Here is a 14,279-nt window from a genome sequence, read left to right as displayed (position 1 = left end):
AGGAGACCACTCTGATAAGGAGACCACTCTGATAAGGAGACCGCTCTGATAAGGAGACCACTCTGATAAGGAGACCACTCTGATAAGGAGACCACTCTGATAAGGAGACCACTCTGATAAGGAGACCACTCTGATAAGGAGACCACTCTGATAAGGAGACCACTCTGATAAGGAGACCACTCTGATAAGGAGACCACTCTGATAAGGAGACCACTCTGATAAGGAGACCACTCTGATAAGGAGACCACTCTGATAAGGAGACCACTCTGATAAGGAGACCACCTGTCCTAGAGGACCGGCACTACGACCAGGACCAAGGGATACGATTTCCAGTCAAATGTCGGACCCTGGATGAGGAGACCGGCACCTGTACACAGCGACCACATGTTGTAGGTCCCTTGAGCGATCGGCTTAGTTCGACAGGTCTCACTGTACTTCACCTGTGCTTGGCCAGGAGGGATTGCTCATCCGTAGATATCATGCACAGGGGCGTGCTCGGCCCCCCAACTAGGGGGGTGCACGGGAGCCGAGGGGAGCCCCCCGGCAATTTTCTGCAATTTGTTTGCAACCTTTCTTGAATTTTAGAGCATATTTGCATACATTACAATTGCAATTACCCAGATTGAAAATTTTTGGGGGTGCACGTGCCCCCCGTGCCCATCGCCGAGCACGCGCCTGATGCATTCAATGGTCCCCGCAGGTTGCAGTATGATTATAGGCTTAGCTTACTATCATCCTTTTCCAGACATCATCTGCATAAACCATGTTTAAACATGTAACCTGCGCTGGAACTCACGGACAGGCACGGACAGGCATGTACATGTTTTGGTAACTGGTCAAGGGAGAAAGAAAAGGCGAACAGTAATTGACCAGAGGTAGCACTTTCCCTGCTGTAGCCTAACATGCCAATCAGTCCCGATATTCAGCACCGAACTGATACTGAACCAGCACATGGAACGTTCACCGCAACAACAAAGCCTGAGTTACCACAGGAGGCATCCTCACCCGTACTGGCACTATGGTACAACATCAGCATAATAAGGAAGAATCCGTAAAACACAACAGTATAGATGTCTACCCTCGTTAGTACGATATCGGGTTTTACCTCCGTACTAGACAATGGTCAAAAAATCCCATGACACCTGAAACGCGTACATTCAAGTCTGGATAGTAAATACTACTCGTTATCAGGCAAACAAAGTGAACCCCCGGGGTTGTCTACCAACGCCTGAGGGTAGACCAGTAGCTACTTGCTGATTACCCGGTCGGTTTCTTGGATGGTGCTTCTCGTAATCCTCCGCCATGAAGCGGTATTGAGCTGACGTCCGTGGCGGCACCGACGTGGAAGGATCCTCCATGACAACCCGCATCCCTATGTACCTGTAGACAACCAGTGTTCACACAGGCAGGACCAGCGAAAGCAGGGGCGTCGCACACGGTACGGTCACTACGGTATTGACCGTATCACTATTTGCCCCAAATACCCCACGAATCAATAAAATGCACTGATTTGGGCTCTAAATTTCCAAATTTTTCAGCTCAGCCACCCCTCCCCCACGAGTAAATTGTACTTCAGATGGCTGACCGTACCACGCTAAATTACCTTCCGACGCCCCTGGAAAGGATGGCAAGGGCTGTGCGATACATGACCACTAGAGCACAACCACACTGGATACTGTAGAACGGGTAATTTTAGCGACGTAAAAACCCTAGCGAATTTAGCGATCAACTCATTTTCGCTAAAGTTTCAAGTCGCTAATCCGTTGAGACATTAGTAGTGCACTGGTGATCCGTGAGTGAAATCGCTGCAAATCGCTAAAATAAAACGTCGCTAACCGGTTGACAATGGGAAAACGCTAAAATTAATAGTCGCTAAAATTACCCGTTCTACAGTATGGCAGGGAGGCCCAATGAGTTTGGTCCGCTATACCTTCCTTCTATGTGTTATGCGATAGCTTTACATGCTGTGTATATTTACTGTGTATTGATGTCTGTGCGGAGAAGCTCCTAATAATAACAATAACAATATTCACAAATAAGATCTCCCTTGCCATGGCTACACTCATTGTTATGGTTCTGCAGCACAGCAGTGACTGCGGGCATCACCGAGTAAAGATACTGATCGCATGCAATAGAGCCGCGAACTAACACGAATAGGCCCTCTGTTCAGACTGGTTCACCAAAATAGTATTTTGAATTTTTGAGACTTTTACTCGACTCCAGTGCATCATTCCATCCTCCCCGGCACACTGGCCCGCCGCAACTGCTACACCCTGTACCCTGTGCCCTGTACTCTACACCCTGTCACCCTGCACACATTTCACCCTGTACTCTATGCACCCTGCACCTTGCACCCTGTACCCTGCACACATTGCACCCTGTACTCTATGTACCCTGCACCTTGCACCCTGTACTCTGCACCCTGCACGTACTCACCAGCTCTTGTCCTCCGGCACCGTTCCCATGCGGTTGGCACTTCTCAAGTAGTAGAGAATGGTGGAGTGGCTGCCACCACGCGATACCTGCAGGGACGGAACAGAGCCATGCAAACAAAATGACATGTGTGTTCGGGTGTGTGTGTGGGGGGGGGGGGGGAGTGGCGATAGAGGGCATCACCGTGCACGTGCAGAGCTCTCGGGTCAATTCACAAATCACAGTGCAGCGGCAGTTTCCGGCACCTCCACTGATCGGTATCCTGAACCGGCATGGGAGGCTGCAGGCAAGGTGCCCTTACCTTGAATTCTCCCGACGGTGGCCCCATGGGATCCGTTTCATTCAGTCTTGTATATGTGCCATACCTATTGGAGATGGCAGGAATCAGATATCACACCAATGTAACAATCACGTCAGAACCGCTGACTTGGTCCTCTAGGATTGCATTCCGACCATAGGGTTTCCATTCCGTTTTCTTGTGAAGCCAATCATCAAGTAACAAGAGTACTTTGAAGCACATGAAATCAAAGTTTGCAGCTTTGGCAAGGATACCGGTCACAGAGAAGTCCTCAGCTGGACTACATTATGTTGATGCAGACAAGCAGTCCGGGGAAATCGCTTAGTGCACACAAGTGGGTTGCAGTTCTGCAGGAGTACACCTACTTGAATTCTTCTCGTGACACATAATGCATCGCTAAGTCGATGCAGTCTGGGAATTTTCCCATGACGGCAACCCACACGCTGGCTTTCATGCACTGCTGATGACAATTAACAAGCAGCCTATTCCATGCTAGCCAACAAGAAGTAAGGTGGCCAGGCTGTCGGTTGCTCCATATGTTCCTGTTACGGTGCAAAACAAGGCGCTGCGATAATTGGGAACTGAGGTACAGGACGTACCACATCTCAGTGAGCTCTATAATCGGTCCTGCATGTTCACTTACCAGTACAACCGTGCTGTGCTGGAATATGACACTGGTGTTGAGGCTGGTTTCAACAAAAGCAGGACTGGTCTACTTCTGGCAGAAATATCGTACCTAGCTCATAGGTGGTAAATCCAGCACCTGGCACCCCTGACACGTACATAGTAGCACCTTGATTCGCACCGTACCATTTCCACAAACTAACAGTTCGTGTAGAAGTAGCGACTTTGGCAGTAATAATTCATGATATCTATTACTGCAGAAGTCGACACTTCTAAGCATCGCATTGTTGTTTGTCGCCACAGGCGCTCAACTGGATGTTGGAGGTGATAGCATTAGTAATATCCAATGGCTCTTACTAGTGTTTGTTTCCCACCACTCCATAGGTTATATAGACTTGGGCTGCTACTTGAGGCCTCCTAAGCTGTGCTGAAGCACTATAAAACGTAGTGCTCCTGGAGGACATGACTTTCATTGATCTCCTCGAGCCGAACTGAATCCCAACAGCACTGTGTATTGAGCAGGGAGTGATACTTTCTTGCAGGTTTTCCAAGTGGACGGTTGGACGTGCTCCTCGCGTGCTCCAGATGGCAATGGAAAGTCGGCCAAGGGTCAGTCAATTCGGCAGAACATGGGGTGGGGACTCCATGTTGCAAGACGCCAACTTCTACACCAAAGTTCAGCTGGTTTAGTTGGAATGGTTCTCCCATGCATTGACTGTTCATTTTAGCAGCTGGCCGACCCTATGAATGCTTTCAGACTAACAACTTAAAGCTCCAGCAGAGAAAGTGTGTTCATGGTTGCTTCACGGTGGTTGTGCTTTGTATATCAAGCACCGTCTCAGCCCCACCACCATAGAAGCTCCCTCAAAGAATATTTGGCTGTAGCATTTGGTTGAGGAAGGTTACGCTTTCTCTCTCTCTTCGGCGGGGTTTGTATTTATCGGAACTATAATGGACTGTAACAGTAAACCAAGGCGTTCTTTAGCGCCACTTAGGATAGCGCCACTTAGGATAGCGCCACTTAGGATAGCGACGCTCAACGTTCGAGGGTTGTCGTCGAAAGTGAAGCAGGAATGTTTGAAACGCGGATTAAATTCCTACAGAGTTGATATTTGTTGTATTCAAGAAACGAAGTTGGTGAAGGACCTGGATACTGAAGCCGACGGCTATCGTCTCATCAGCTTTCCTCCTGTGTGTCGGCATTATGGTTTGGGCTTCGCTATCTCCTCACGCTTCACAGGAAATATCAACCGGCTTTGGCAGGTTTCAGACCGTGTGGCCGTCGTTACGTTCAGCGGGATTTTGAAAACAGGTCATGGCGGCAGGCTCGACGGAAACAGACGGAACGCCGGAAGAGCCGATATTGGTATCATCAACGTTTATGCTCCAACTGCTGCGAGGTGTGCTCAATCGGCGGACGAGCTGGATTTGTTTTACTCAGCACTCCAAAAAGCTTATGATGAAATTCGAAATTGTACACTATTTTATGTTATTGGTGATTTCAACGCCAAAGTTGGAACTCGACGTGCGGGAGAGTCATCGCTTGGAAGTCATGGACGTGGCCGAAGGAATATCAATGGACAGACTCGGGTGGACTTCTGCGAGTCAAACAAGCTATACTTTACCAACACGACTTTCCAGCATGCTGCACGCCACAAGACCACTTGGATAGGATATCGGAGAGACATGGGTTCTGGAAAGACTGTACCAATCTACAACCAGATTGATTATGTCGTGTGTAGAGAAGGGCAAAGGCGACTGCTGAGGGACAGCCGGAGCTACGGAGGCATTTGCATTTCCACAGACCATCGTTTGGTTGTGGCCGACATCCAGCTCGACAGACTCTACGGGACAATGGCAAAGCATGATGTAGCACGAACGGTCTCCTCTACTAAGAAACAATTCAATGTGCCAAAACTAGTGCAGAGCACTGGTGCTCAACAGAAGTACCGTAAGGAAGTGGAGAGAATGTTACCACTGCCTTCTGCGGATGAATCGAGCCAAGAATACCTCAGCAAAGCCATGAGTGCCATCAAGCAGGCTGCTGCTGCTGCAGTGGGATATGCCAACAAGCCGAGAAATAGGCGTTGCACACTGGACCCGGAGATTGATGCATTATCGAAAACACAGAAGGATTTGCGTCTCCGTATTATGAATACCGTCGGCAATGACAAGGCCGCACAGCTCAAGCAAGAGCGAAACCGTATATCGCATGAGATTCGAAGACGCTGCAGGGAGAATGCTGAGCGGAGACTAGATGCTATGGCAGAGGAAGTGGAGAGGCAGAAGGATGGAGCCCAAATGTACAGGGCTGTTGCACTGTTGACAAGGAAGAAAGCACCAAGACCAGTTGTTGAGGATGTCGATGGCCATATTGTTGGCAATGCAGCGGAGTCCGTTGATATTATCAAAGGCCATTTTTGTAAACAATTCAGCGTGCCAGGTGGCGGAGTCCTGGAACCCTTTGTCGGAGAGCCAAGGCCATTACAACGACCTATTACGACTGAAGAGCTGCAGCAAAGTATCACCAGGCTGAACAACAACAGATCGTCAGGCCCAGACGGTGAAGCAGCGGAGCTGCTGAAGTATGCAGGGCCCATGTTAATCGGAAACCTAACTGATTGCCTTAATCGTATGTTCCAGCAATGCATCATAGCCCTCTTGATCTGGGATCAGGAATCGTCATCCCTCTCCAAAAGCCAAATAAGAAGCGAGGTCCACCAGCCAATCTAAGGCCCATTGTTCTTTTGGACTCTGTACGGAAAGCTGTTTCACTGCTGGCTCTCCGGAGGATTCAGCCAGCTGTCAACGATTATTTGAGCGCTACCCACAGTGGTTTCCGACCTGGAAGGTCAACCGCTGATGCTGTGTGGACCCATCGCTGGCTCGCTGCATTAACCCAGAAACACCGCACAACAATTGAAGTGCTCGGGATAGACATGTCGAAGGCATTCGACACTGTTTCCAGGGCCAAGCTTTTGACAGTAATGGAACCCATTGTCGGCGAAGACAACATCCGACTCATCCGCGTGCTTCTGTGTAACACTACCCTACGCATCCGCTTAGGCACCGATATGTCATCGCTCTTCAACACCAACGTGGGAACACCACAAAGTGATGCACTATCACCAGTTCTCTTTGTTGTATATCTAGAGTCAGCTCTTCGTGATTTCAGAGCCGCAGCACCTCCCCGTCCACTACAGGACCAACACCTACCCCCAGAAGTGATCTACGCAGATGATACCGACTTCATAAGTAGTTCGAGGCAGTGGCTGACGGATATCGAACCCATTGCAGCGGAGGTACTGGGTGAATGGCATTTACGCGTCAACCATGACAAGACAGAGAGGACAACATTTCGCCGGGAGAAGGACCGTATAGCAGAAGATTGGCGCTCGACAAGAAAGCTGGGCTCTCTCATCGGCGACGAACAAGACGTGATCCGGAGAAAGCAGCTGGCATCAGCAGCATATCAGTCCATGTTCTCTCTCTGGCGTCGCAGCAAACAGGTCAGCGAGCGGGTTCGGCTCCGCCTGTACAATGCCCTGATTGTCCCAATTTTGCTGTACAACTGTGGCACTTGGGGCTTGACAGCAGCAACTGAGGAGAGGCTCGATTCCTTCCACAGAAGGCAGCTGAGGTCCCTGATTGGCGTCCGTTGGCCACAGCGCATCTCCAACATCAACATATACTCCCGCTGTGGTGCGGAACCAATCAGCGCAACGGTCAAGCGTGCCCGATGGAGACTGATGGGCCATGTCCTGCGGCTTCCTGGCGATACCCCGGCAGTGATGGCAATGAAGGCATACTTTGTATGTCGAGAAGGGTCGTTCCGAGGGCGACCAAGAACAACGTTGGTCACAACCCTGTCCAGGGATTTGGAGAAGAAGAACATGGGCAAATTAAAGACAGCAGCGGACCTAGACAGCCTTCGATCTACCGCAGCTAGTCGCGAGGAGTGGAGAGACTTTTGCCGTGCTCTATATTGAGGAAGGCCACAGTATGCTGGCATCTACCACTCCATCATGGCTATTATTTCCCCGCATAGGTTTCGGTAGTCACCAACCATGCTGGCAATCACCATAGTAAAGTATATTGTCCGTTGTGTTGTACCGTTAAAATGCATTCTTGCCTCTACAGTATCATACAGCTGATCATTTGGTTCTGGCATATGCGAAGATGTGAACATTGTTGACATCAACGCGAACATGCATATAATAATATAATAATTTATAGCAAAGAAAAAGGACCAAGGAACTACAAGTTACTTGTTGTTGTTGTTGTAGAAGTTTATTTAACGTCGCACCACAAACAGGCGATTTCGCCTCCTTTGATACATGTGGACGACAGGTTACTTGGCTCTCCATCCAAGTCCAGATTGTAGTATAGTACAAGAGTCCAGACTGTAGTATAGTACAATTTTAGACACTACTTGTATTTCCATATGCGCAATATTGGTGCTGCAGGTAAAGAAAATAATAATCCCAATTCTTGTGGATTTCAGGTCCACAAATCTTGATTTATGAAACCGAACCCTCTCAGCCATAACTACTGTATGCACCCACCAGCTCATGGTCCACTCCTCCACATTGCCATGCATGTCATGTAGTCCGTACGCATTGGGTCCACTTGTGTTCGTTGTCAGCCTGTACTCGCACAGAACCATGAACACACAGTTGACAAGCACACACATCTTCTTCCTGAGTGTCTGCTCTTGTGGCTCCGTCTACCAGCAGCATGCATCAAGGCCCTCAATCGAAAGTTCTGAGTGCAGCACGACTTACTTTGGGAAGCCGCAAGGAGGCGCTTCGGCTGGGTACCATGAAGTCTCTTGACATTTCTGATACTCTGTTGCAGAGGCAGGGATACAAAGGCAGGGATGTATCAGCAAGGATTCAGAGGCAAGGATACACTGAGAAACAAGGATGCAGAGACAAGGATACAGAGGCGACGATATTGAGGAAAGAGGTTGTCTGAAAACCTTAGATTCATGGAGGACCCAGTGCCAGTGAGTGCCCAAAACAGAACACCTTGGTAAGGGCACTAGTACTGTAATGACCATGTTACACTGCAGCTAGATCTGTACTGATTGAGTACTAGTAAGTGCCATGTCCGACTAAGCAGCATTGAATTACAATGCACTGAAATCCTCCCGTGCTCATTCTCCACACCTGCTAGACTGTCTTCGGACACACTGTACTGTACTCCATTGAAATCACCTAGAACCTATAATGCAGAGCCCACACCCCGCCGCTCACCACTGATGCATTAGTAACTCCCAGGACAATAGTGACCAACTAACACCACCAGCACATGTGCAACTCTTTCCTGCTAAACCCAGCATTATGCCAGAAATTCTATAACTGGTTTTCTAGAGAACTATACGAAAACAATGGTGTGTACGACTGCCAGTGTATCTAGTTCCCGGGAATGCAGACACTGCACCTATGTACGGCCCTGATCTATGCAATGCATTCCTAAATGGGCATGTTGCACATGAGGGTTGTTTCAGTGGGTCAATTAGGAAGAAAATGTCCATTTTACATGTACATGTACATGCTCACTCCGTACAGCTCCCCCAGACATTTCATAGGTTTGATTCCATCAAATGTTTGTTTGTGTTGCAGAGAGGCTTGTTTAACCCAAGACATGCAGCAAGATGCTTTTGCTGTCCTCGATGATCATCAAAACCATGGAGCCGGCAACCACATGCAGCCCCCATCACAGCTAGTCAGGTGTTACCTTTCGGGAATGTATCTCCCGTGTTGAAGTAGGTAGTGGTGCCTGCTCTGGCAGCAAACTCCCACTCGGCTTCGGTCGGTAGACGATATGTCCGGTTCTCCTTCTGCATAGACGATTATAATTACACACACACACAGAAAATGAGAGGCCGTTTTCACTGTCACTTCAAGGCTGTAATAGAGACCAACATTTTTCGATGGCACTAATGCCCAAAATTACTAATATTTCAGAGATAATCTAGCACAGCAAAAACAAAATGACTTTACCTCAGACAGCCACTTGCAAAACTCCACCGCTTCGTACCAGCTGATGAAGATTGCCGCTTCGTTGTCGTCGAAGGAGAAGTTCATGTGTCCACGCATGGCCTAAGAGATAATCATGACATAACAATCATAGCGAAACTCAAGACACGGGTTTAATTTTATCATGGGCCCTGCCGGTCCTAACTGCTTCAGCGATTAATCTGGATTAAAGGTGAACGGATCAGTTCCCAGTCCAGGCGTATCAGCTTGGCCAGAACGAGTACTTGTTGATGGAGGACTCTCAATGCACCGCAGTGCAATACCAGTACATCCAGGATGCATTCACCATGTGTCGGATCAGCTCAAGGCTATACTATAATGTAATCCTTAGGGGGAATCCTGAGTTACTAGCAGGGGTGTCGCACACGGTACGGTCACTACGGTATTGACCGTACCACTATTTGCCCCAAGTACCCCGTGAATCAATAAAATGCACTGATTTGGGCTCTAAATTTCCAAAATTTTCGGCTCGGCCATCCCTCCCCCACGAGTAAATTGTACTTCAGATGGCTGGCCGTATCACACTAAAATACCTTCCGACGCCCCTGACTAGTATATCAACCCCCAAGGGCTATGAAGAATGCAGACCTCCATCGAAGGGAACAAGGAGGGGGGATTCTGTGTAGACAGAACGTTAGAAAACCCAAGCCACCCAGATCACAGTGTACAACCCAGAGCCAAGTTTCAACATGAGGCCCCCCCCCCCCCCCCAACAGGACTGGTGGAAGCAGTTTTTGATGGGTCCGGCCATACCCTGGCCTTTCATACAGTTTGTGTATGATATAGAGTGTGTACACATGACCCCTTCAGCTTCAGCAGTAAACACACGTTGGTGGCCAAAACGTTGGTCCGGCCATGGCCTGGCCAACCGGACCGGTTCCGCCGGGCCTGCCCAATCAAAGTACAATGTTAACAGGTCACTCGTAGAGGTTAACAGATAGCAAGAGTTGATCTTGTACATTGATGAGGCATACACGGACTCAACTTGCAATCGGATGCAGTGAGCAGACATGATGGAAGACAAACAGTTGCACGTAACATGTGAAACATCTAACCTTGTGGCTGATGTTGAACTCTTCAAACTGAGCATTGCTGACCTCCAAGGCCGACATGTAGAAATTGCCCGAAATGGCGACCGGGTGGTTGGGCTCTTCGTCGTAATCGCCATCCTCGCGCTGGATCTGACCTTGTGTGAGCTCCTCCGGCAAGGGACTTCAACACAACAAACAGTACAGCAGATATTCTATACCACAGGCTACCCTGTGAGCGTGGGGTCATGGGGCCAGATCATACTGCGGAGATGGATGCAGTATTTTCGTGCCGCACCATCTACAATGGATCCCTCTCTCGTGTCCTTGCCTGCAGTCCTGCGCTCGCTACTGTCACAGTTGGAGCGTGCGTGGCTTGAATTGATGTTTCGAAGAAAGGGAACTACATTGACTCTGTTGTCAATTATTGAGCTGTATGAACGGTCCAAGCAACACAATGCTACTTGAAGTAGGTCAAGTTCTAATGTGGTCCCAGCAAGAGCCATCCCCATTAGGAGAGCTAAAAGTATCAAATGGGTAAACTTCTAGCCCCCCCCCCCCCTCCCCACCTACTGCCCAAGAATTGCCGACTCTGGTTCATGTTGTGAGTGTGACTTTGCTCCATTCTCGAGCTCATAATTTTCACTTGCCAACCTGGGGTATTGGGTGTATCACTGTCAGACTGTCCAACACGGTCCTGCTTTGAGCAGGACTGTCCTTCTTTGGACAAAAACAGTTGTGTACATTTACATGGGAGAGAATTGCCTTTGTATACATTTGATATGGGTGTCCTGCCTTGGAACGTGGCAATGGTTGGACACACTGCACTGTTCTTTGTACGCGTGTAACAGATTAGTAGTAAAACATGTAATGATGCAATTTCAAAGTGATTGATGAAACCTCCCGGACAAAAGGGATTTCCAGGCCTGTCTGTTGCGAGACCATTTTCGCCATTCATTCATTTCGTGCAAACGTCAGATCATGCAACTCTCCATAATCATTCAGAGGCCAACAACACAATACTGAGACCAAAGAACAACGAAGCATGCATGTAGAGGTCGATATGATCTACAGCACCGTGTTCATTATTTTATAACCTTATAACCTACCTATCACTGTATCCGATGATGAAATGCCCGGCAGGAATCTTCACCATTTGCATGCCCAGGCTGTTGACGAAGCTATCGTCGCTAACCGTAACGTTTCGCCCTTGCCCGCTACCACTCTTAGCCATTGAAACAAGTGACACAACTCCCAATATGGAGTACATGTAGTAGCAAACGGCCACTACCAGCGACACCATGTTCGCAAGGAAGCGAAAGGCAGAGCCTTCCGACAAGCACGAATGGTCTGACCACGTAATTATTTTGTTTCTTGCTCAGTTTGCATTTGGCCACAAGCAAACGTTTAAACCGACTACGGTCGCCACTAATGAGTAATGTCAGGATGTCAATCAGAGAGTAATGAAAATTTAATGTATTTTTCTACTCCCTGATGTCAATCAATGTCATGTCCCCAGGTCCAGGATCTAGGACTGACTACACAGTCATACACACGCATATCCCTGCTTCGGTGACCCTCAGAAAATGTTTACAATCTGACATGTAGATACATGTATCTACATCTAACAGGAATCGGGAATCAGGAAGCTTTACGACTCCCTGGTTTGCCTTTCGCAGTTTCGGAACACGAAATCCGAAGATTTGCATGACTGTACAAAATGTACGTGGTCGCCACGAAGCTCGAAAGCAAAATAAAGAATCTGGCATGGTCCTGCTTGCCCTACAAAGCCAAAGCCAAAGGAAAAGGCCGGTTGAACCGTTCGGGCTCGGTTGGCATTGCTATCATCACCGATCCGTGACACGACATCAGTCCACGTCGTCCACCATGGGGGCATGGGCATGGTCCACGTCCTTGGCATGATCATGGCCATCCGGCACGAGTAGTATAGATCTATGAGTTCGTGATGAATGATGACTGTATAAGTAGATCTACATGTACAGTGAAACTACTTGTCTAAGACGACCGCTCAAGGGAGTCAAGGGATCTTCAAAATGTGGTCTCTGTTGCCAGGTGGTCTCCTTATCCAGGGGAAGTACCATCCCTTGGTCCTGGCTCCAGTGGTCTTCTTTAACAGGTGGTCGCATTATCCGAGTGGTCGCCTTGACAGGTTTTACTGTATTAGGTACAGTTGTGATGACCGGGGGAATTGGCTAGACATACTCTCAGGATTTCAAGGTTCTTTATGGAAAGATACCAGGAGTCCAGACACCCATTCTTCACCCTCGCCACACAAGAAGACAAAGGTTCACTTCAGGACCAAGTACCGGTAGTTGAAAGCACAAGCAACAGGAACAACGACGACGACCACCACCACCATGACCTGTCACCACCTCCACCGCAGCAGCAGCAGCAGCAGCAGCAGCAGCACAACAACAACGAAATCGATGCAAAGCATCCAGCGCACGAGGCCGAGGAAGGAAGCGAGCGATCGCGCGAGCGGCCAGCAATGAGCACGAATGGTAACGATGGCTACTGCGTAGATCTCCTGGGCAGCGCTCCCTCACGCTGCCGAGGCCAGGATTAGGCACTGGACATCGGGTCCGAGAGCGGCCGAATGTCCTGACCGGAACTTCGCGGAAGGGGGCCAGACATACTCTCAAGTCTCAGGTTCTTCCATTCCGAGGTTCTTTTTGGAAATATACCAGAAGTCCGGATACCCATTATTCACCCTCGAGGCCTCACCACACAGGACGACATTGTTTCACTTACACTACCAAGTACATGTAGTTGCAAGCACAACCAGAAGGAGCAACAACGACGACGACGACGACGCAATCGATGCAAAGCCGCGGCATCGCATCGAGCAGCTCGCGAGGAACGAAGCGACGGATCGCGAGCAGCCAGCAATAGTTCATTAGTTGAAGCAGTTGAGAAAGGTGTGAAGTAGAACTAGGAAAGAATGATTACCATGTAGAAGCCAGGTGACAGCCGACGAAATCATATCGGACGTCTAACATCACACCTGAAAATAATTGCCACAAGACAAATTTATACTTCACCAACACACAAGTCAGCGACATCCGATATGATTGTGTTGCCTGTCGCCTGCTTCTACTTCGCACCTTTCTTTGTCACCACTCCAGTATCGAAATGTACATGTACAGCGCAACCTACAATGAATAGTTTGTTTACCTCTCTTTCTCTTTGTGATTGAAGTAGCACTTCTGTTTGTTGGCAGGGCTCAAAGCACCTCCATTCTTCACTATTTCGGTTTGTGTCAGGCAGGCTGTCACATAATGTGAGTTAGTCGAGTGCATACACAAAGTCATGACCTCCAATTGTAGTGTTGCCTTATTCAACCCTCTCATTCAACATCATTCTGCTCTCCTCTGAGTTCCCATCATCGTACGGAACGAAACAAGCTGGTCAGGAGTAGATCTACCTACTTGCTGTCGTGGAGTGCTGCTGGTGAACTGTTCGTGCAAGTGTCTGCAAGCGTCGTGTGGTCCCGTTTGGTCGAAACAAAAAGAGCCCGTGCAGGCTGCAGGACTAGTGACCACATGTACATGAATGGACGGACCAAATGGAGATGGAATCAACGGATTACCATGTGGGTTCATGAGTTCTGTCCGGCGAGAGCTGTACTTGACATTCTACTGTAGCCAGAAGCTTTGTGCGTTTTCTCTTTGAAGGACAGACTCAGTTAGCTGTTAGCTGGCAAAACTACTATTATTTTGATTGGTTAAAGGCATGAAGCAAACTGCATTGTGCAAGTAATAGTTTAATTGACAGTACCGTAAGCATAGTATTAGTAGATAACAATCCCCAACACTGACATTGCTAGAAATA

General features: G+C 48.6%; 1 protein-coding gene across 4 annotated transcripts in view; it reads right to left on the bottom strand.

Annotated features, from left to right (window-relative positions):
* Window positions 1–11,861, bottom strand: part of LOC135817730 (uncharacterized) — an 85,588-nt gene extending 73,727 nt beyond the window's left edge. For 2 of the 4 annotated variants that reach the window (XM_065330965.1, XM_065330967.1), the window contains exons 1-9: window positions 11,537–11,859; window positions 10,455–10,611; window positions 9,364–9,462; window positions 9,098–9,200; window positions 8,140–8,203; window positions 7,921–8,001; window positions 2,735–2,798; window positions 2,437–2,522; window positions 1,262–1,380 (exon numbers count right to left, since the gene is read on the bottom strand). In XM_065330965.1, the coding sequence (XP_065187037.1) occupies window positions 1,262–1,380; window positions 2,437–2,522; window positions 2,735–2,798; window positions 7,921–8,001; window positions 8,140–8,203; window positions 9,098–9,200; window positions 9,364–9,462; window positions 10,455–10,611; window positions 11,537–11,730 (967 nt within the window). In that variant the 5' untranslated portion in view covers window positions 11,731–11,859. Of the gene's footprint in view, window positions 1–1,261; window positions 1,381–2,436; window positions 2,523–2,734; window positions 2,799–7,920; window positions 8,002–8,139; window positions 8,204–9,097; window positions 9,201–9,363; window positions 9,463–10,454; window positions 10,612–11,536 lie in introns of all 4 variants that reach the window. The other 2 variants (XM_065330968.1, XM_065330969.1) reach the window with 2 other exon arrangements.
* Between the last annotated feature and the right edge of the window lie 2,418 nt (window positions 11,862–14,279).

The sequence above is a fragment of the Sycon ciliatum genome, chromosome 5, assembly GCF_964019385.1.
Source record: "Sycon ciliatum chromosome 5, ocSycCili1.1, whole genome shotgun sequence".
Taxonomy (NCBI): domain Eukaryota; kingdom Metazoa; phylum Porifera; class Calcarea; order Leucosolenida; family Sycettidae; genus Sycon; species Sycon ciliatum.
This window is presented reverse-complemented; position numbering and strand designations above follow the sequence as displayed.